Source organism: Rhinichthys klamathensis, unplaced genomic scaffold (genome assembly GCF_029890125.1).
Source record: "Rhinichthys klamathensis goyatoka isolate OS25496 unplaced genomic scaffold, OSU_Roscu_1.1 h1tg000311l_1, whole genome shotgun sequence".
Taxonomy (NCBI): domain Eukaryota; kingdom Metazoa; phylum Chordata; class Actinopteri; order Cypriniformes; family Leuciscidae; genus Rhinichthys; species Rhinichthys klamathensis.
The window spans coordinates 2,425,277-2,445,878 of NW_026606829.1; the positions used below are offsets into that span (position 1 = coordinate 2,425,277).

The 20,602-nt window shown below is 38.6% G+C and overlaps 1 protein-coding gene across 6 annotated transcripts in view; it reads right to left on the reverse strand.

Moving 5' to 3' along the window:
- bcas3 (BCAS3 microtubule associated cell migration factor) overlaps positions 1–20,602 on the reverse strand; it is a 256,157-nt gene that overhangs the window by 229,415 nt on the left and 6,140 nt on the right. For all 6 annotated transcript variants that reach the window (XM_056271170.1, XM_056271173.1, XM_056271172.1 and 3 more), the window contains exons 6-7: positions 11,345–11,426; positions 6,848–6,920 (exon numbers count right to left, since the gene is read on the reverse strand). In XM_056271170.1, the coding sequence (XP_056127145.1) occupies positions 6,848–6,920; positions 11,345–11,426 (155 nt within the window). The remainder of the gene's footprint in view (positions 1–6,847; positions 6,921–11,344; positions 11,427–20,602) is intronic.

The following is a 20,602-nucleotide window of genomic DNA, read 5'->3' on the forward strand; positions in this document are numbered from 1 at the left end:
AGTGTGTCAAATGGACTGTAGAAATCTGCAAACGCTATTAGTCTCCATTTTTATTCTCCTCTGATGTCCTTTATAGCTGCGGACGCTTGAAGTCTCTGCGAGAGAGACAGATATCTACAAAGAAATTAAACCCCCACTGGATTCAGACACCAAGATTAATAGGGGCATTTAACTTCCTAAACTTGTCTTAGAGCCACTATTCATTGATTTCAATATAATCTGGGTCAGATCAATCCAATTTAAAGCGTTTTAGAGCCAATGTGACACAAATGATATGCTCCCAGATTGATTAACGGGACAATGATAGCCTTGAAAAAAGAATCATCAAATTGGCCACTTCAATTGTTTGCCTTTTTGCATTGTAACTAATGGCCCGCTTCTAATGGATGCAGTGCACGCTCAACATAATACAATTTCCTCTCGCTGAGAATCGAGACTTCGATTTGAAAGCGTCAGTAAATTTAAATTATCGTTATAAAATCATATCAGCGTTTCAGTGTAGCACACTTTTAGGTGATATTGAGCACAGATATTATGACCTGTCCCATGGCTTCAGTCATCCGACTTTATATATGTCACTTTCATCCAGGCCATTTCTTTAGCAAAGGCCAAGTTAATACATATACTAAATCTGATTAACATAGGGTCATAAAAGTTATTGTGTATTAACTTTTTAATAGCATAATTTTTAAGGATAAAGAGCAGAGAAAAATCTATTTTTCTCCTGTTCAAAATCAGGTTATTTCTCACTGAAATGCACTACTTAATTTGTCACTGTGTTTAAAAAAAATAGTCAGTATTTTTTTGTTTTATTTGTCACAATCATTTTTCATACTGGAAGTGAGGGTGACCTGCACTCACAAGTTCAAGTCTGCTAAATTCAAACGTCTTTATTCGGCTCGACTTAAAATACTTCAAACGTTAATATCCTCAATCTCAACTGTGAGTCTAATAGCTGGGTATCACACAACACTTCACAAGACACACCTGCAAAATCCATCTCCCCTCAACATGGTAAGACAATAAAAAAGGCCTTTTTTCTGGTCTCAGCCTCCCTCGTGGTAACCAAATGGGAAAAGTCACTCTCGAGTGGAACATTAACCATTTTTACAGTTAAGGTCAGGCTTAAATTTAGCAACTCATATGTTTACAATGGTAATTACGCACATTACGCCACTATGTGACAAGCTAGCCAACTCATCACTTTTATAATCTCGTAAACCTTTTGATGTCTGTATTTTAGCATGACTCTGAAACCTGTTAGATAACCATTTTGGTGCTTTTAACATTGTAAGGTTTAAATCATTTCACTATCCTGAACGGAAACTGACAAGGGGAAAGGAATATAAAATAGGAAGTCTGGAAACGCAGATCAGCGCAAGCGAGTAAATCCATTTATAGGGTGACGTCATCGCATTTTGGCTTCAGCTACTTTACAAGCTTTCCGAATACGAACAGACAATTACATGCTCTGGAAATGCAAAACAAATACTGCCTTACCAAATAAAATACCAGGCGACCTTCTGAGAAACACACCACAGAACATAATGTGGAGCTTAATTCACTAACTAAACTCAATAAACATGCCATTAATAAAAATGAGAATAAATCTGTTAAAAGTGGACAAAGTTTAAGTCTGTTCAAAAGTTCAATCATCTAAAACTGCGATAAACCCACCCAGTGTAACGTTTATTCTGAGATAAGGGAAGATATAAAGATCTTTATTATCCTCTTTGGCTTTTTGTTATTATTTGAGAAACATGGAAAACAGATGCTTAAAGTGTGAGACATTCCTTTCAAAAGGTGTTTGAGGAAAATGAAGAAACAGACAAATCGCAACTCTGATCTCTGGACCGTGATAAGTCCCTCGAGCCAGCATCGTATTGATTTATAACAGCTATTTCCAAGTACGGCAATGTAAAAACACAGATGAAAACAATTACTCTATTTTTGTAGGCAACAAGTGAGGTGGGTGGTAACTGAGACATTTTTGAGAAGAAAAAAAAAAGCTGTCACAATTTTGCGCCCTCTCTCTCTCTCTCGTTCTGCCCCTGTCTTTCTCAAGCCGAGCTTCAACACACAACAAACGCTGGCCACATCACAGGCTTCTTGGGGCCTGAGGGGGCCCTTTGATTCCAGCACGCCGTGGGCATTAGCGGGAAAGTAATTAGGGTAAAAAGTTCAACCGCAGCTCCATGTCTGCAGCACTGCCAGAAATACATTTCCTCCCCTTTCACTGGGCTCTACACAGATTTGCATGCATATTGGAAACACATTGAAATGAGGAGCCTGTTGCAGGGGCACTGGTGCTCTAGTACTGGTGTTTACAGCATTTAATTACTTTAAAAAAAAAATGAACAGGCGCTGGGAAGGGAGACAGGGATGGCAAGGTGGACAGGTCTGAGAAATGTACTTATGGATAAGGTCAAATTGGAAATCATTGGTTGGCATTAAAACTGGAATTAGAACAATTATCTACTTATTCAACTATAAAAACCCTAATCCTGAAAATAATGCACTAGAAAATAAAAATCCATTCACATCTTTAAAAAAAAAGATTTTTTTCACTTAAGAAATGTAATAGGCACAATAGTCCTAAATTTGCACAATCATGAAAAGGATGATGTTACACGCCTGTGCGCCTCCTCTGCAATTAATCGGAAAGATAAGGAGAAGTATGCTCATGGAAAACCGATCTGAGACAAATGCCCTTGAAAAACAGGGAAAACTTCAAAGCCATGCGATTCCCATCCTCAGAGAGCTTGAATTATGTGGCCATCCAGTCAGCATGAAAAAGCACACAGGGATGATCTGAGACCCAACAATGCACCTGGCCTGAACTTTCCAAATCACTTGAAGGGTGGAGGATCCATCACAAGAAGGAAACGCATTCATCTTTAACATGACTGTAAGAGTGAGGATTGTGTCTGTCAGACCTATCAACAGATCATAACGCCTACCTCAAATTACACTGAAACATGAAGCAAATCACAGATATGGTAAAACATGACAAATGACAGAGGAGAGAGAGAATGTGTGTGAGGCGGAGTGATAAACTTTTAACATTGCGTTTCACTCCCTGAGCTTCCAAATAAAGAATTGGACATCTCTGATGATTCATGACCATAAAGAGGTTTTATTTCTTCTAATCTTTTTTAATGTCCACATAAGAAACCAAAAGTAAACAATGGTTTTATAGCAGACCCATGCATCAAATGCTATGGCAGAGGAGAGAGACAAACAGTCCTTCATATCTTGTGTGTGGGCCAAAAAAATAGGCAACTAAATACACACAAACTAAAAATATAAAAATAGCTACACAATTCATTCTAGCCACTTAATAAATGACCATCTAATTTAAAGAGGTAAAACGGCGACGATTACAATTTTGGGTAAACCGTTCCTTTAAATATACTTTGGGAGACAGTCAAATGTGTTTGAAATGTTTTTGAATGATATCACCACCAGACGACATGTCTCCTATTTACCTTCACTTATCTCTGCAAGGTTGCACCCACCGAGCCAATAGATCTCACAGATCCAGGTGTGATGGCAAGAGAGTAACAGGCTCATGGGCTCTAAAAGCATCACTTCCCAATCCTCCCTTAATCCTGTGTCTAATACAAACGCACAGAGATTTATCATTTAATACACTTAAGAGGGATTTCTCACATCTCAATAAAAACGCAATGAAAAGCACAGCTTAATAGCACAGTAGGCTTTAGCTAAATCGCTTTAAAAATAGTCAGTGGACGACACTGGCTTTCCGCTCCTCAAAGCCATTGTGTAATTAATAAGCAGGCAGTGGGTGCCAGCAGGACTTTGCATGGATACAGCTTTGAGTAGGGACAATTAGGGACAAGGTTAAAGAAAAAGGAAAAAGAGATCTCTTTGATAATACTGAGCAGACAGTGGGTTGATGCTCTGCTCTTCAGAGCCATACAGTGGGAGATTCACTGGACCTCTGCCACCATCCCAGAGCCAGGCACAGTGTGGAGTCAAAAGTCATGGCTCTATGCCTGTGAGGACTGGACCTTCTTCCGAACCTCCACGTGTTGTAGTCCCTGACAGCAGTCCAGCTGTAATCTCCACAATGACAGAGGATTGCATTAGAGGATTGCAAAAAAAAAACACCCACATCCTCTCCATGGAGATCTGGAAATTTGAGGGGAAGGAAGAGAGGGCACTGTTTTCTGCCTGCCCAACGACTTAATTTCTCCACAATCCAGAGAACAAAAGCAGGCCTCTTGAGAGGGTGAACTTTTACCCCTTCCAAACATACTCACTGCAGAGGACACAAATGGTTAAATGGCATGCTTTTAAATCCAGCTTAAAGACCTATTTTTATTCCTTAGGTTCTGATACTGAGATTATATCAAATGTTCTGCAAGTAAATGGTTGTCATTTTTGGTAACTATTTAATTTTCCTTTAAAATCTTCCTTTACTTTTTCAATCATTTCGAATTCTTTTTTTTCATTTTCTAGATTGTTGTTAGATTTCAGATCCATGAATTAAAAGTTGTATGGCTATATTCCATCTGGCATACTCGTAAATGTTAAATATATATATACACATACACACACACATACACTTTCTTTAATGAGAATATTCTACAACCAACTAACAAGTAGCAAATAATATGTAATTCGATGTATTATTATTACTCTTGCCAAATTCAGACTGAAATCAATTTACATATTTATTTTTGTTTGCTTGTTTTAAATAGATATGATTGACACGTTTTGGTACGAGAGAACACAGGCTCAACCTGGTCAGTGTAATACCTGTAGCCCTAATTAAAATTAAAATAAAACAATGGTACTGTGGAAAACCAAATCCTTTCCAGATACAAGTGGGGTCCAACAGTGGATTGAATAGCACATTCATTCTTTGCTAATTTGCAAACTGTACCAGCACTATAGAAGGGCGGCATGTGTACTTTGCTGTCAGGAAATTCACCAGATCCATACGTTGTTTGGACTTAAGACATAATCCCCTCCATTGATAAAATTACATTGAATGTGTCTGGCTGGAGTTCTGCAACGAAGGATTTAGCACACATGCTTTTTCCTCTTTCTGGTTTTCCTTTAATTTGCAAATCTTGTAATCTAAGCCTAAAGCTGAGTGAACCAACTTCTAAACCAGCAGTGCTGTATCGGCCAAGACTCCAATCTGTTTTCCATTTGAGTGGCAAGACAGCATCCACACTGGTGGTTGACAAAATCTGTTATTTCAAAATGATTATATACTAAAAATCGTGTGAGGACTTTGGTAAGTTTATGAACTATTTCAGTAAAGGGGAAAGAACCGAGCACAGTGCAGCCTTTCAAAAAAAAAAAGAAAAACACAGAGCTAGGCTATTTACCAAACACTTCTACTGGAACATAGCAGCGGCAACACCATTCACCCGGAGGGAGAGGGTTATGGTTTTCAACACGAGGCATGTTTTCAGCATTAGACCAACCGTTGCTGGAGTACAAAGCCAAACCGCCAGAGCCTGTCTCCATGTCGGGGCGGACACGGCGCGTTTGGCTGCATAAGCGCCGGCAGAGCAAAGCTCTAGTCTTGGAACGGCTGGGACGGTGGTCTCCATCAAAGTGTGCTGAAGACAGACTTCCTTATTCTATTTCCTCGGGAGGAAATATTGAGTTAAGATTTGCAGCAGCGGAGGAGTTCGTTTTAAGAGGTGGCAGGCGTAGCTGAGGGGAGGAGAAGAGCCAATAACTGATGCGCCCTGCTCCCTCTCACTCCCTAAGGGGGCATATTTCTCACAGATCGCAGTCTGTCTCTGTCAGGAGTCCAAGGTTGCAGATCTGGCCCTCTGGAGCTGACCGGGTTGGTCAGTCCGTCAGCAGGGTTTGGCCGTCTCTCTCCAGACCACTCCCTGGCCCCATCAGACCTTTGATGCAGGTTATTATGTATAACAAATTACAGGTTTTCAAATGCACTTAGGATCTGTAGCTCATAACATCTAAATGTTGCACACACTGAGGGATGTGGCTTAGTCTCTACCACGCTTTAAAACGGGAAAAAGCCATAAACCGGACAACGATGGAACATTCCATTAGCACATGGGCTTCACCTCATGAAGAGTTTTACATGTCTCCACTTGTGTCGCACACAGCAGGAGATGGATGCAAGCCTACTATATCCATAAAACGTCACTTGGGGAAAAATCCAAAGATCTTAAATGCCCTTGACCTGCATTCAACCTCAACTGGCCTTTCTCAAATGAACAATAAAAAACAAGGCTGACAAAAGTCTAAAATAATATTTTAACTGTACACACATTTTTTCACAGCTCAAACCTTCACAATGACAAATAAAAACAATGGTTGATGAGCTTAAAAAAAAAAAAAAAAAAAAGATCATATTTAATAATGAAAACAACTGACAACAATTTAATTAGGTGGACGCTTGTTCCTGACAAGCTGAAAATGAACAATTATTCACTATGTATATGTTTCATATATATATATATATATAAAATATTTTATATATAAAACTTTTACATATCATTTATTCCTGTGATGGCAAATTTTCAGTAGCCATTACTTTAGTTTTCAGTGTCACATGATCCTTCAGAAAACATTCGAATGTGCTTTTTAGAAACATTTCTTATTATTATCAATGTTGAAAGATTTCCATTATCAGAGTACAAAAAGAAACCTGTGCTTTTGATCAAATCCTTCTATTATTGTGGCATCAATCCCAGCTTGTGCTGAAACTGTGCTTGTGTGTAGCTGAAAAACAATCAGCAGTGACCTGCGAATCTGAAAGCTCTGGCACCATGCAAAACACTAGGCCGAGCTGACAGTGGAAGTGACATCGTCGTTGTGCACTCACCCCGAAGAGCCCGTGCTCTTGCACACGCCAAGGAGGGGCCGTTTCTCAGCGAAGCTGTCAGTGTTGAGGGAACCTGCAGCCGGAGGGACAGAAAGGGGAAAATTAACCACTGACCCACATAAAGAGGGACATTCATTAGCCACACGCATATGAGGCCCGTTGTGTCTCTGCCAAAGCCACCCACCCTTCGAACTCAAGCTTTTACAAAAAACTACAGCAACAGGAAGCGTCCTGATTGCATTACAAGAGATCTGGAATTAAAAATGATGCCTTGAAAATGTCCACAAAAAAAAAAAAAAAACAAAGCGGGCACCTCTTTCCTGTCAGCTTTGACATTCACACACTGTTACCACCAAAAAATAATGCCCTGGTCCTCACAGAGACTTGAACATCAATGAAATTAAAATACCAGCATGCAAGGCATTAAACGGAGACAGAGAACAGAAACGCCACTCAGCGCAATGTGTTGAACGAAAACAATTTCTCCTCTGACTCTAATAGAGAAAGCCTTCAAAGCTTTAGAAGGAGTCTTCTGTCTCACTGGCTTTAATTTCAAGGCTTCGGAGGAATTACAGAATGGCAAAAGGCCGGTAGGCATATTTTGGGTGGAGAAAACATGTCGCAGTAAGTTTACAGATCCCATATTTATCTAATTCTCTTGGTTTCCATTCATGTCCGGATAGAAGAAGATGTTAGCCTTTGTGGAGCTGTAATTTGTGCAGCCATGCCATGACACTAATCAGCTCCAGAAAAGTATGGTCCCTGTGGCATGGCGTGAGAGAGAGAATGTGTCATTCTCAAACCTTAACACTTTAAAGGGCCTCTCCTCAATCTTCACGGCTCTGTCATCAGACATTGCCACTGGTCACGATATCCAATCATAATGCAAATACAACAGGCCTCTAAAAGACAACAGCTGCCTTCTATTTAAAAGAACAATTAAGGTGCAGAAAACCAAGCCGTGCTCCTCTCCGCCTGTAGCTGTGCGCCTCGAAAACGACTGGTCTTTGAAACAAGTGGTTTTCATTTGTATTTTCCAATGTCTGCTTTCAACTCATGCTGAGTATTATTGAGGAGATTGTTTTCTGGAAAACATAACAAATTTCCTGCATTTCAGTAAATAACACACTGACAGGAGGGCCATTTACGAAGGTGCATTCAACAGTGGGATAAATTTAAGCGGAGAGGAAGCGATGGCATATTTTTTGGTCAGCTGTGGATATGACCGTCTGTAGCTGTCACCTAGAAATGAATCATTTCAAAAACAACAGCAGAAGTCAAAAACAGAACGGATGTGAAAAAAAGTCAGTTTGCCTCTTTAGAGAAAGCAGAACTTCCTCCTTTATTCTGGGAAAGACCTACCCTTATTAAAATTGACACCTATTTTCAGGACTTTCCAAATCCGCCCACCCAGCTAAAACAATTACTCTTTTTTAATCCCACTACAGTATGACACTGTTTGCGCCAAACAGATCGCAATCAGTTTCCCCACTTGTACAATTCATTTGATTTAGCTGAGAAGCGCTCTCCTCATGTGTTGGCCGTCTGCTGCTTCTTATTATGACAATTCTCTTTTATCCAAATCCAGCCGGCGTTCAATGCCTTTATTGTGCATTGTTCAAATCTGCAGAAAGGACAGAACGCAAATTCGGCACATAAATGTCACACTACAATATGACTGCATTTCCTATTCCTTTTGTTTTTACATTTGATTATGCCCATGACACTTATTTAGCGAGGCATAAACAAAACAAAAATAATTTCAACTGATTTCGGAATTTTATATACGTTAATACCCTGTTTTAGTCACAGAAATTACGGAAAATCATAAATCAGGAAGAAGAAATTAAAATGGGACAGTTTGACAAAACATCTATATTTAAATCACACCTAATCAGGTTGCATGTATTTTAGTTTAGTAAGATGTAGCGTGCATTCTTTTGTCAGAGTATTCATTTTCGTCCTTTAACAAATGGAATGAAAGCAGGCATGCGATGGCCAATGAGTGAGCCGTGATGAAAGAGAAGGAAAATCTCAGAAGTCTGCAGTTCCTCTCTGCCAGAGCGGCGGTAAAAGTCCAGGCAGCCAGCTGACAGCAAGCCAACATAATCGTGAAGGACTGATTTTAATATTATGATGGGAAAACAGCGGGGCTCTGGCAAGCGCTCTGCACTATTAAGAAACAGGAGGTAGTCTTTAATTTAAACATGATATATGGAAAAGCCAGTAAGGAAGAGAGACATGGAATTTTATAAATTGCCACATCTCGGTTTAACTTGATTCGAAAAAGCATGTAACTGCCGAAAACTGATTTTACTTTCTGCAAATTTCTAGACAAATAACAGTGGCAAACATGACATGCTATTTGTGTAACATATGACGTGAAATAAATCTAAGAGTAGCGGGAGATCACATTCTGTCAACGCATATTTCAATTTGGGGGTGGACGCTTGTTCCTGACAAGCTGAAAATTAAGATGTCACTGTAAAGTAGAATTTGTAATAATATTTCAAAGCAGCAGTTTTAAATGCCGTGATGAAAAGAATTCTGTCAGGGGCTTCATGACCTCAAAATGGGTTGGGGGGGGGGGATGTTAAAAATGCAACAAAAAATTTATTTTTATTTTTATTTATTTTTCCGGGGTGGCATACTTAGGATGGCAAAATTAAACGGCTTAACAACTTTTATAAGGAAGAAAAAGCACTACATAAAATTAATTGTATTGCAATTCAGTTAACAAAGACACAGATGCTACCGTTCAAAAGTTTAATGTCGGTAAGATTGTTTTAGTGTTTTTCAAAAAGGTCTCTTATGCTCACCAAAGCTGCATTTATTTGAACAAAAATACAATAAAAACAGTAATATTGTGAAATATTATTACAAATTAAAAGAACCATTTCTATTTGAATATATTTTAAATGTAATTTATTCCTGTGATGCAAAGCTGAATTTTCATCAGCCATTACTCCAGTCTTCGGTGTCACATGATCCTTAATGGGTTAGTTCACCAAAAAATGAAAATTATGTCATTAATGACTCACCCTCATGTCGTTCCAAGCCCGTAAGACCTCCGTTCATCTTCGGAACACAGTTTAAGATATTTTAGATTTAGTCCGAGAGCTTTCTGTCCCTACATTGAAGATGTATGTACGGTATACTGTCCTTGTCCAGAAAGGAAATAGAATCATCATCAAAGTAGTCCATGTGACATCAGTGGGTTAGTTAGAATGTTTTGAAGCATCGAAAATACATTTTGGTCCAAAAATAACAAAAACTACGACTTTATTCAGCATTGTATTGTCTTCCGGTTCTGTTGTCAATCCGCGTTCACGAGTCCGCAGTGACGCTGATGAAGTAAGACGCTGCTGACGTGTATCTGGTGGGTCCGTGTATTCGGGTTCAAATAAATAAGCCTGGGCAAAAAAATGCAAGTCTTCCTCTGTGTTGAAATCCTTAGACATGTTTGCGAAGATTGTTTTGTTTACAGCGTGCGTCTCCCTCAGACTGTAAACGAAGCTCGGGCGCACCAGATACACGTCAGCGCCGTCTTACTACACCAGCGTCACTGAACGCGGCTTGACAACAGAACCGGAAGACAATACAATGCTGAATAAAGTCGTAGTTTTTGTTATTTTTGGACCAAAATGTATTTTCGATGCTTCAAAACATTCTAACTAACCCACTGATGTCACATGGACTACTTTGATGATGATTCTATTTCCTTTCTGGACAAGGACAGTATACCATACATACATTTACAATGGAGGGACAGAAAGCTCTCGGACTAAATCTAAAATATCTTAAACTGTGTTCCGAAGATGAACGGAGGTCTTACGGGCTTGGAACGACATGAGGGTGAGTCATTAATGACATCATTTTCATTTTTGGGTGAACTAACCCTTTAAGAAATCATTCTAATAAGCTGATTTGGTGCTCAAGAAACATTTCTTATTATTATCAATGTTAAAAAATAGTTGTGTTGCATAATAGTTATGTAGAAACCGTGATACACTTTTTTTCTGTATTTTTGACGCATTTAAATAGAAAATAATAAGTAAAAAAAAGTATTTTGCATGTTAAAATCATTAGTCACTTTTGATCAATGTAATGCATCCTTGTTGAATAAAACTATTCATTTCTTTTTAAAAAAAAATCTAAAAAATTACTGATCACGAACTTTTGATTGGTAGTATATGTCAAGTTAACAATTTTACATATTGCTGGAATTATGAAGCATTTATACATTTAATTTGTTTGATTTCAAAGACTTCAAATCAGATTTCAAATCTGGGTGGAGAACTAGTTCAGAACCACAGTCCTAAACTATATAGTGGGCCCCAAGAATAATTTATTTTAAAGAGCACATTTATTCATGCATTTTAAGTGTACCCAAAATGTTTTAAGGGGATACTTTAAGATAAAAGTAATGCATGTATGTGGCTATGGGTGGCTCTGTAGAAGGAGAGAGACAGAGTCAGTGGGGTGTCTGATACTGACTAATATGTGGAGCAGGCAGGATCCTAGCAGTTCGCACAGGCCCGTGTCGCACCGAGAACAGCTCCTGCGCCTCCCCGTTCAGCTGCACAGAGAAGAAACAAAGAAAGAAAACTTAAAAGACAACAGACAGTGAATTTAGAAAGATAAACTCAAAGTTCAAAGACACAGAAAAGAGGACAGTGGGTGTGTGAATGTGGTGATGCATACACTTTGAAGGTGTGTATGGGTTTGTACCAGAGCAACATCACACAGCTTATCAGGCCAGGGACAAAAAAGGCGTCCATAAAACTACACTAGAGTTGACGGGGCTCCAACATTTTATCTTTTATTTGTACATCAGCTAACACATTCTGTTAGAAAGCGTTGGCACAGAGAAACGACTGAGAAACACCCATGACGAATGCCCTAAATACTGTGGCATCCCTGAACATTAAAAGACATGAAAGTACTTGACTGTAAATCACACAATGCTCTGTTTGCTCTGCAGTGGCTGTGATGTGGTTTGATAATGAGTCACCCAACAACTAGAAGATAAACATCAGACATCTGTGGACAAACCAAAGCAAGACACTACCAAAAAAACACTGCCGTGTAATGTTATCTGGCCTTCGGATATGAACGGAAAATGGATGAAAGCCGCAACACTCAATAGCCTTCAGTCATTGACAAACGTGCTCTTAAGGCAGGCATACACTGTGCGAGTTCGGACACTTGGGAGGCCATGCTCCATTGCACATGTTACAAGACACTTAACCTAATAATTTCGGTCGTAATTCCGCTCACACAATGCGAGCTGCAACCATACGATTACGAACATCAAAGATTTCCACACGATTTATCTCTCAAGAGAAAAGAAAAACCGCCAGAGAGCTCGTACGACAGCAAAAAAAAAAACGCACCGCGTATGTGCCTGGCATTAAATGACACTTGTGATGTCTTAAAAGCTAAAGTGTGTTTTTTCATAGTTAAATATCCTATCCTAGTTAAAAGGAACAGTTCACCCAAAAATTAAAATCATGGGTGAATCATTTACTCACCCGCATGTTGTTCCAAACCCTCTATCACTCCCCTTCAGTGGAACTTGTTAATCATTTTGAGGCTATCATCTTCCATATAATGAATGTGAATGAGAACTGGGGCTGTCAAGCTCCAAAATGAGAAAGAAAAGCTCCATGAAGTTTTATAAATATGGTAAATAATATGACTCATTATATGCCTTCTGAAGCCGTAAAGTAACACATTTTTGGTTGTTATTCAAGTGTGTTATTCAAACTTTGATCTAGCTCTTCTTGGAGAAGTAGCAATGAGAAACACTGACGTTCTGTTCACAATCTAATCATTCTTTTGAAGTGGATCTTTTCAAAGAATCGATTTATCCAGTTCATAACAGTGGTGTGAATTATTTATTCACAGTGATTTGGCTCGAGTTCAACTCAAGAGACCCAGTCACAGGTGTTAAAAGATCACTAAAGTGCATTTTAGAACAACATGAGGGTGAATAAATGACACAAACATAATATTTTGGGGTAAACTACTCCTTTAGTATGAAGATTCAATTATAAGTAAGGCACTAGTAGGTTGATTTCCCTGAAAACATTGTGGTTCTGTGCTATTGTTTGAGCATCCAGCAACACTGACTTAACCAATGGTGTAATTTTGGGGAGGTACTATCTCCTGTGCAACCAATTAAAGTTTTCCAGGAAACTTGTTTCAAGATTGTAGTTTTTTTTTTTTTTTTGAAGAGTATCTGGTCTGTTGGAGTTAGTAAGCCTTTTCCTGCCCTTGCCCATGTAAGAAAACTCAAAACTGCTGATCAATTCAATGCCATTCAGGGGCAAAAATGTGGTTGTGAAAAATCAAAGAACAATAGGAGGCAAACAAAGAGAGATTTGTTCACGGAGTAGAACAAATCAAGGAAAACTGACAGAAACAAACTTCTCATGAAGGATGGAGGATGAGCCAACAACTAAACCACAAAACTAAAGCTACCATGTACTCCGTCAACGTGCTCCCCAAAAAAAGCTCTGCCATGACCGTGACTAACTGGCCCAGGCCGATATCCAGCACTTAGAACAAACAGCTACATTTGATAGATTGTAATATTAATACAAACAAAAAATCAAATTAGCCTTAATCACGTCATTCTCATACTGATACTGTAATAAGCTGCTGGAAATCCAGATCTGTGAAACCAAAGCTGGGAGTGGCATATCACATCGCAAGGGCGGAAATATTTTGATTGGCGCCCCACAGCCTTACAGCCTTTTATTCAAGCTTTTTGTTTTAAGAATTAAGCCCTGAATGTGCGTCTCTATGTGCGTTAAATTACAGAAACGTCCTTTATCACATTACTGGACATAATCCATGTGTCTCAAGCAGATAAGCCCACAGAGGATGATCGCTCTTTTGCACAATTAGTAGCTTTTTCAAATGCAGGATCAGTCATGTTTTTATTAAAAGTGCTCGGTGCAGACTTTGAAACTGCCAAGTAGGAGATTAATATGGCATCTACAGCACGGTACATTCGATGTGAGAGAGAGAGAGAGAGAGAGAGAGACAGAAGGGGAGAAAACAAGAGAGAGAGGTAATGCACGCGGGCCACCACAAAACAAAACCCCCGGCTGGCAAATAGGGCAGAGAAATAATGGAATTTAGCGGATTGTGAGGTTTACATTAATGCGACTGTCATTGTGCATTACCAGACTGCTCATCCTCGCTTTACGCGGCTTTAGTGATGGCATCCATCACCAACCTCTCAGCTATTACATTACTATTTATCACAGCAATATGCAAAATTGAGGCTTCTTGCTTGTTTTCCCCTCTTAGTTTCATTCACATGGATACAGTGTAGAATGAGTTTTGTTAATCTCCAGCCACTCTGTGTGATGGAATTCAGCAAATCAGAGTGAATCAACAGCATCTGGAGCTGAGAGAGACGGCAGCTCCGTTTGTATACTTAGAAAGCGGAGAGCATCTGAAAGCAGAGCAGACAGAGGACAATATCCCACATTAGGCAAGAATGATTGGTGACCTCTCTGTCTCCTGGTCTGCAGGGCTCTTGATATGATAAAAATAATAGATATGAACTTCTGATCTGCTTCCTATACACTGCAACCAGCAACTTAAGTCTTTTAGAATGGTCTTCAGACTTTAAAATGTTCAACAGAATTATTATTTGTTTCTGTAAAGGTAATTATTCATCTGAGAATTTCATCTGAGAATAAGAGACCCTAATAAAGCCTATCCAATATTCCAAGATCCAATTCAATATCTAGAGAGCAGATGACCGATGTAATGCATTTTATGCATTAAAAAAAACAATACTAAGACATAAACAAAATGGGTATAATCAAAGGTTTAATTTTTTTTTGAAAAACAATAAATGTGCATGACAAGGTAATACTAAAGCAAATGTGGGATTTGGATAATACAATAATATCTAAATGGCATAATATCGTCTAATAATTCAAATTATATATTAAAACGTAAGCCTATACTAATAAGAAGATAATTGGTTTTCATGTTATGGCAAATAATGTTTAAAAATGTATATCATTTATACCATTTCTCTTAATAAATTCAAAATAAAGCAATATAAACAATATAAATATAAACAGCAATATTGTATTAAATGCAGCAGATGAATTTAGACATAATGTACAATGAAAAAACGATATTCATTTTGATTTTCTAAAAAAAATTATGTTTAACAGTGTTTATCAAATGATTTAGTGATTTTAAAAGTGATTCGATTTTTTTAAGTGATTTTAAAGATCAAATTTAAATAAAGTGAGTGATGGCAAAAAAAAAAAAAAAAAAAAAAAAAAAAAAAATAAGGAAACAAAAATTAACAATTAAATACCTAATAAATCAATCTCGTTGAATACATTGAACTGGGATAGAAGTATTTAAACGACTAAAAATTACACATATCACCCTTTACATATGGCATAAACCAGGCAAAACCTATTCAAACAGTAAAACGCATCGGGCTGCTTTAATAATAACAGCAGAGCAGACACCTCCAATGTACTGCATGTCATCTCTTTACTCCAACACCACTTCAATTAGCCCTATCTAATCTTCATGCTATCTCCTGCGAGCCAGCAACACCTCCATCAAAGATTCCGCTCCACCGAGATGCTAATGCACAGGAACACAGAAATGTACCACGGCTAGTGCCACTCCTGCTCCTCCCTTCAACGCCATTACAGAAGGTGTCGTCTAAGCAACTGTCACAGACGCTTTGCAGGCAACTCACGGCCAGACAGTGTGACGCTTTCAACACTTTCAAAAAAAGTGTGATATTCATTTTTGCACAAAATAGTGAGCTCATGTCTGTGATGATATGATGCTCAACTGCATCCAAATTCATTTCATAAAGAAACAACTCCTTTCTGAGATGATAACTGTCATGACATTTCTAAAATAAATGCTAAGTTAGGTTGAAACTAACATCATCTGATAGATATCTTGATCTATATTACCATATGAGAAACCTTAAAATCAAAATCCTGACATTTTCACTATTTTATTGGGGAAGTGATATAATTTTTAGTTTCTATTTTTTTTTACATTTGACATTTGATTCAGAGCTTAGCATGTGTCTTCACATCATTGACCCAACTTCAATAATAAAATCTCTATTCTTCTAGGGCACAGCCTTACCTTTGTCTATGGCGGCACCGAGTGGTGATAAAGAGTAATAGTGTAGGGACGCAGATGGTTTCTTTGGTCTGTTTCTGACGCGTGCCTTTGTCTTGAATAAAATAAATATTGTCCATACCTTCAGAATAAGTTTCGGATAAACCAAATCCATTTATTGTCCATTTGGTATTGCAAACAACAAAAAAGAACGAAAATAAAAACTAAATCAAAATATCTGATTCAAAACATACTGTTAGGCATGAGCACATTCTTTCAATCCAACTCTCAACACGGCACGGTCAAAAAGTTTGTTGACCTTCCATCAGCGCACCTGTAACTCATTATCACCTTACTTAAATATACTCAAAATACTCATACGCCCTCTAGTGTCACAAACAAAAAATACAATTCAAAATAATGGCTCCAACATACCGGCCCCTGAACTGTTAATGACATAGGGCATAAACAATTCAAAATCATATATTTACATAAGGAGCCATCAAACAAACCATTATACATAGGTACATTTTTTTTTTAAATGTATATATATATATATATATATATATATATATATATATATATATATATATATATATATATATATATATATATATCATGCATCTAAACCTTCCCTTTATCACATTTCTAATAAAAGACAAAGTTTTGTTACTGGTCTTACTATTGTGTTTGTTTTGGTTTGAACTCGTACAGATCTAACTAAACCCCTCTTATCTGGGAAAGTCTCTAGTACTCTTCCAAGAGTCCAAGAATTGCGTGGGGCTGTAGAATCTGCAATGAGTACAATATCACCCGGCATAAGATTACGTCTCTCTTTTGTCCATTTTTGCCTTTCTTGTAGCAATGGCAAGTACTCTTTTATCCATCTTTTCCAAAAAAGATCTGAAAGGTATTGTACTTGTTTCCATCTTCTTTTTACATACTGATCTGATTTCTCAAAAAGACCAGGAGGATAGGTTGGGTTTCTCTTCATTGTAAGCAGATGATTGGGGGTAAGTGCTTCAAGATCATTTGGATCTTCGGACACTTTAGTGATGGGTCGATTATTGAGAATTGCCTCAGCTTCACACAGAACAGTGTGTAATCCTTCATCATCCAGCGTTTGTTGATTCAAAACGGAGGACAACACCTTTCTTATCATTCTGATGATGCGTTCCCATGCACCACCATGATGTGAGGCTGTGGGTGCATTAAAACTCCATTTAATTCCTTTGTGTGCTAAAACCTTGGTGATTTTATTTTGATTAAACTCCGCCAGTGCCCTTTTCAATTCTTTTTCTGAGCTAGTAAAATTTGTTCCATTGTCAGACCTCATTTGACATACTTGTCCTCTTCTGCATATGAATCGTCGCAATGCATTTATGCAAGAATCAGTGTCCAATGAGTATGCCACCTCCAAATGGACTGCCCTACTGGCCATGCATGTAAAAATTACGCCATAGCGTTTCACAGAAGTTCGACCTCTTTTTACATCAATTGGGCCAAAGTAATCCACTCCTACATTTGAAAATGGAGGTAGATCTGCAGTTATTCTTTCTTCGGGTAAGTCTGACATTTTTTGCTCACCTAGCTTACCTTTGTTTCGTTTGCAGAAAGTACAGCTTGAAAGTATTTTTCTGGCTGTTGCATTGGCTTGAGTAATCCAGTATTTTTCTCTTAATATAGACAGCATATGATTTCTTCCACTATGGCCACTCTGTACATGAATATGCTTAAGAATCAGCTTGGAAATATGCTGGTCTTTAGATAAAATAACTGGATGTTTCTTTTCTTCAGGCATAGCAGCTTTGCATAACCTGCCACCGATTCTCAGCAATCCATCTTCTAAAATGGGGCTTAACTTGTGAATAGAACTGTCTTTTCTGATTTCAGATCTTCCAGATTTCAGTGATGAAATTTCTACGCTGAATCTTTCCCATTGACAGAACTGGATAATAGCCTTTTCCGCCTCCGCAAGGTCGTCTGAAGACAAGGATTTTCCTCCATATGAAGCTTTGGTTTGTTGCAACCTCTTTTCCAACACATTGGAATCATTTAAAGTTGTCGTCAACTGTTTTCTTCGACGACTTACTTCAAGTAGAACTTTCTTTACTTTCAGCATCCATGCAACTGCAGTCTTGAGTCTTTTCCAATCAGAAAAGTAATTGATCAGCCTATGGGTTGCATTATTGGTGTCTTCAATGTTTACAACATTTGTTGAGAGCTCTTTCTTTAGTTCTGGATCATCATCAACAATGTTTGACTCAATGTTGTCATTTGACCATTTTGAAACTGGTTCTCTTAGAAACTTAGGTCCATTTAACCATCTTTTATTGGTTGTTAGCTGTTGTACAGTCATTCCCCTGGACGCATCATCTGCCGGGTTTTGTGAAGTATGAATATACCTCCACTGTGTCACATTTGAAGCTTCTCTGATGACAGAAATCCTATTTGCCACGAAGGTACGGAATCTCTTGTTTTCATTTCTTATATACTTCAGGACTGATGTGCTATCAGTCCAAAAACAAGAATTTTCCAGTTGAAGCTGAAGTTCTTCTCGGAGCATTTTGTCAATGCGAATTGCTAGGACTGCAGCGGTCAGCTCCAAACGCGGAATGGTAACTGGTTTTAGAGGTGCCACCCTGGCTTTGCCAAGCAAAAAGGAAACATGAACAGCATTGTTACAATTCTGTAGCCTCAAGTAGGTCACAGATCCATATCCAGTTCCACTGGCGTCTGAAAAATGGTGTAGTTGGGCACTAACCGGCTGTCCAAAATCACATGGTTTCAAACATCTGTCAACATTAAAAGTACTTAACTGATCCAAGTCAGAAATCCATTTAACCCACCTTTGTTCAAGAACTTTGGGAATCTCATCATCCCAGTTATAGTTTGTTCTGCACAACTCCTGGAGGATGAGTTTGACTGGAAGTGTCAGTGGTGCAAGATATCCTAAAGGATCATACACTGAACTGATCACTGACAATATTCCACGTCTAGTTGGCATTCTTTCTTTGCAAACAGTTCTGAAATTGAAGGTGTCAGTCTGTACGCACCATTGAAGTCCTAAGGCCCTTTCTACTGGTAGTTGGTCTCGATCCAAGTTGAGCTCAGTTAGATTCTTGGATCTATCTTTTTCTGTAATGGACTGTAAGACCTTACGGCTGTTACTGACCCATTGTGTTAGATGGAAGCCTCCCTTTTGACATAGCGTGGTCAGGTCTTTGACCGCCTGGATTGCTTCATACTCTGTAGATAAGCTTCGTAAGCAATCATCCATGTAGAAGTTATTATACACAGTGTCAATTACTTCTTCTTTAAAGCAGTGTTGATTGTCTTTTGCAGTTCTTCTCAGAGCGAAACACGCACAACTTGGGGATGAAACTGCTCCAAAAATATGAACAGTCATTCGGAAGACAGCAACATCCTGTGTAACATCTCCACCTGGCCACCACAAGAAGCGAAGAAAGTCTTTGCCGCCTTCTGCCACTTTGACCTGGTAAAACATTGCTCTAATGTCAGTCATGAAAGCAACAAGTTCTTGTCTGAACCTCAGAAGAACTCCAATTAAAGAGCTTGTGAGGTTTGGGCCTTGCAGTAGTTGATCGTTTAAAGATGTGCCTTGGTATTTTGCTCCACAGTCAAATACCACACGTAACTTGCCTTTACGAGGGTGGTACACACCATGATGTGGAATGTACCAAACTTTACCGTCAGATCTATCCAATTGATGCTCTGGCACTTTCTCAGCATAGCCTTGGATAACCATATCGTTGACAAAGTCTGTATATTCTTGTTGAAACTTAACATTCTTTTCAAACTTTCTTTTTATCCCCACAAGACGCTGTTTGGCAATGTTAAGATTGTTAGACATTATAACATCTTTGTTTTTGAAAGGCAGTTTCAAACTATAATGTCCATCCTTGAAGCTCACAGATTTCTCCATGATTTCCATGAACTTTACCTCCTCTCTGGACATTTCTTCTTTGTCCTCTGACACTTTTTCATTGAAATCATGCTGGTATTGCTTTTCCAATAGCAACTCCAATGTTTCAACAGAGATCCTGTTTACTCTAGCAGTATGTTGTTCATTTTGATAACTGCCTAGAGAACCATTGACGACCCACCCCAATAGGGTACGTATGGCATAGGGACCATCTCCCTGACTATTTACTACTTCCCACGGTTCGAGTAATTTGGAGGCGTTGGTACCTATCAATAACTCCACTTCAGCCTGAATGTGCGGAATTTGAATATCATCAAGATATGGCCATTTAGTTAGGTCTTCCCGATTTACCATGTTGGCTTGGTTTACGGGCATTTGTTTCTGTGTGTACACTTCTGGCAATTCATAAAATGTATTACCATCAAGACTTGAAATCTCCAAGTTGTTCACCACATAGCTTGAGACTGTTGTTTTGGGACTCATGGTAAGCAAACAAATATTTGTCTTTCGTCCATTCAGGTGCAGCTTCCTCATTAAACTTTCCGAACAAAAGGTAGAGGTACTGCCTGTGTCCAGAAACGCGTAGGTTTGAACAATTTTGTTGCCCCTTGCAGACTTTACTTGGACTGGAAGGATAGGTAAGATACCACTGCTACTCCCGGCCCCAA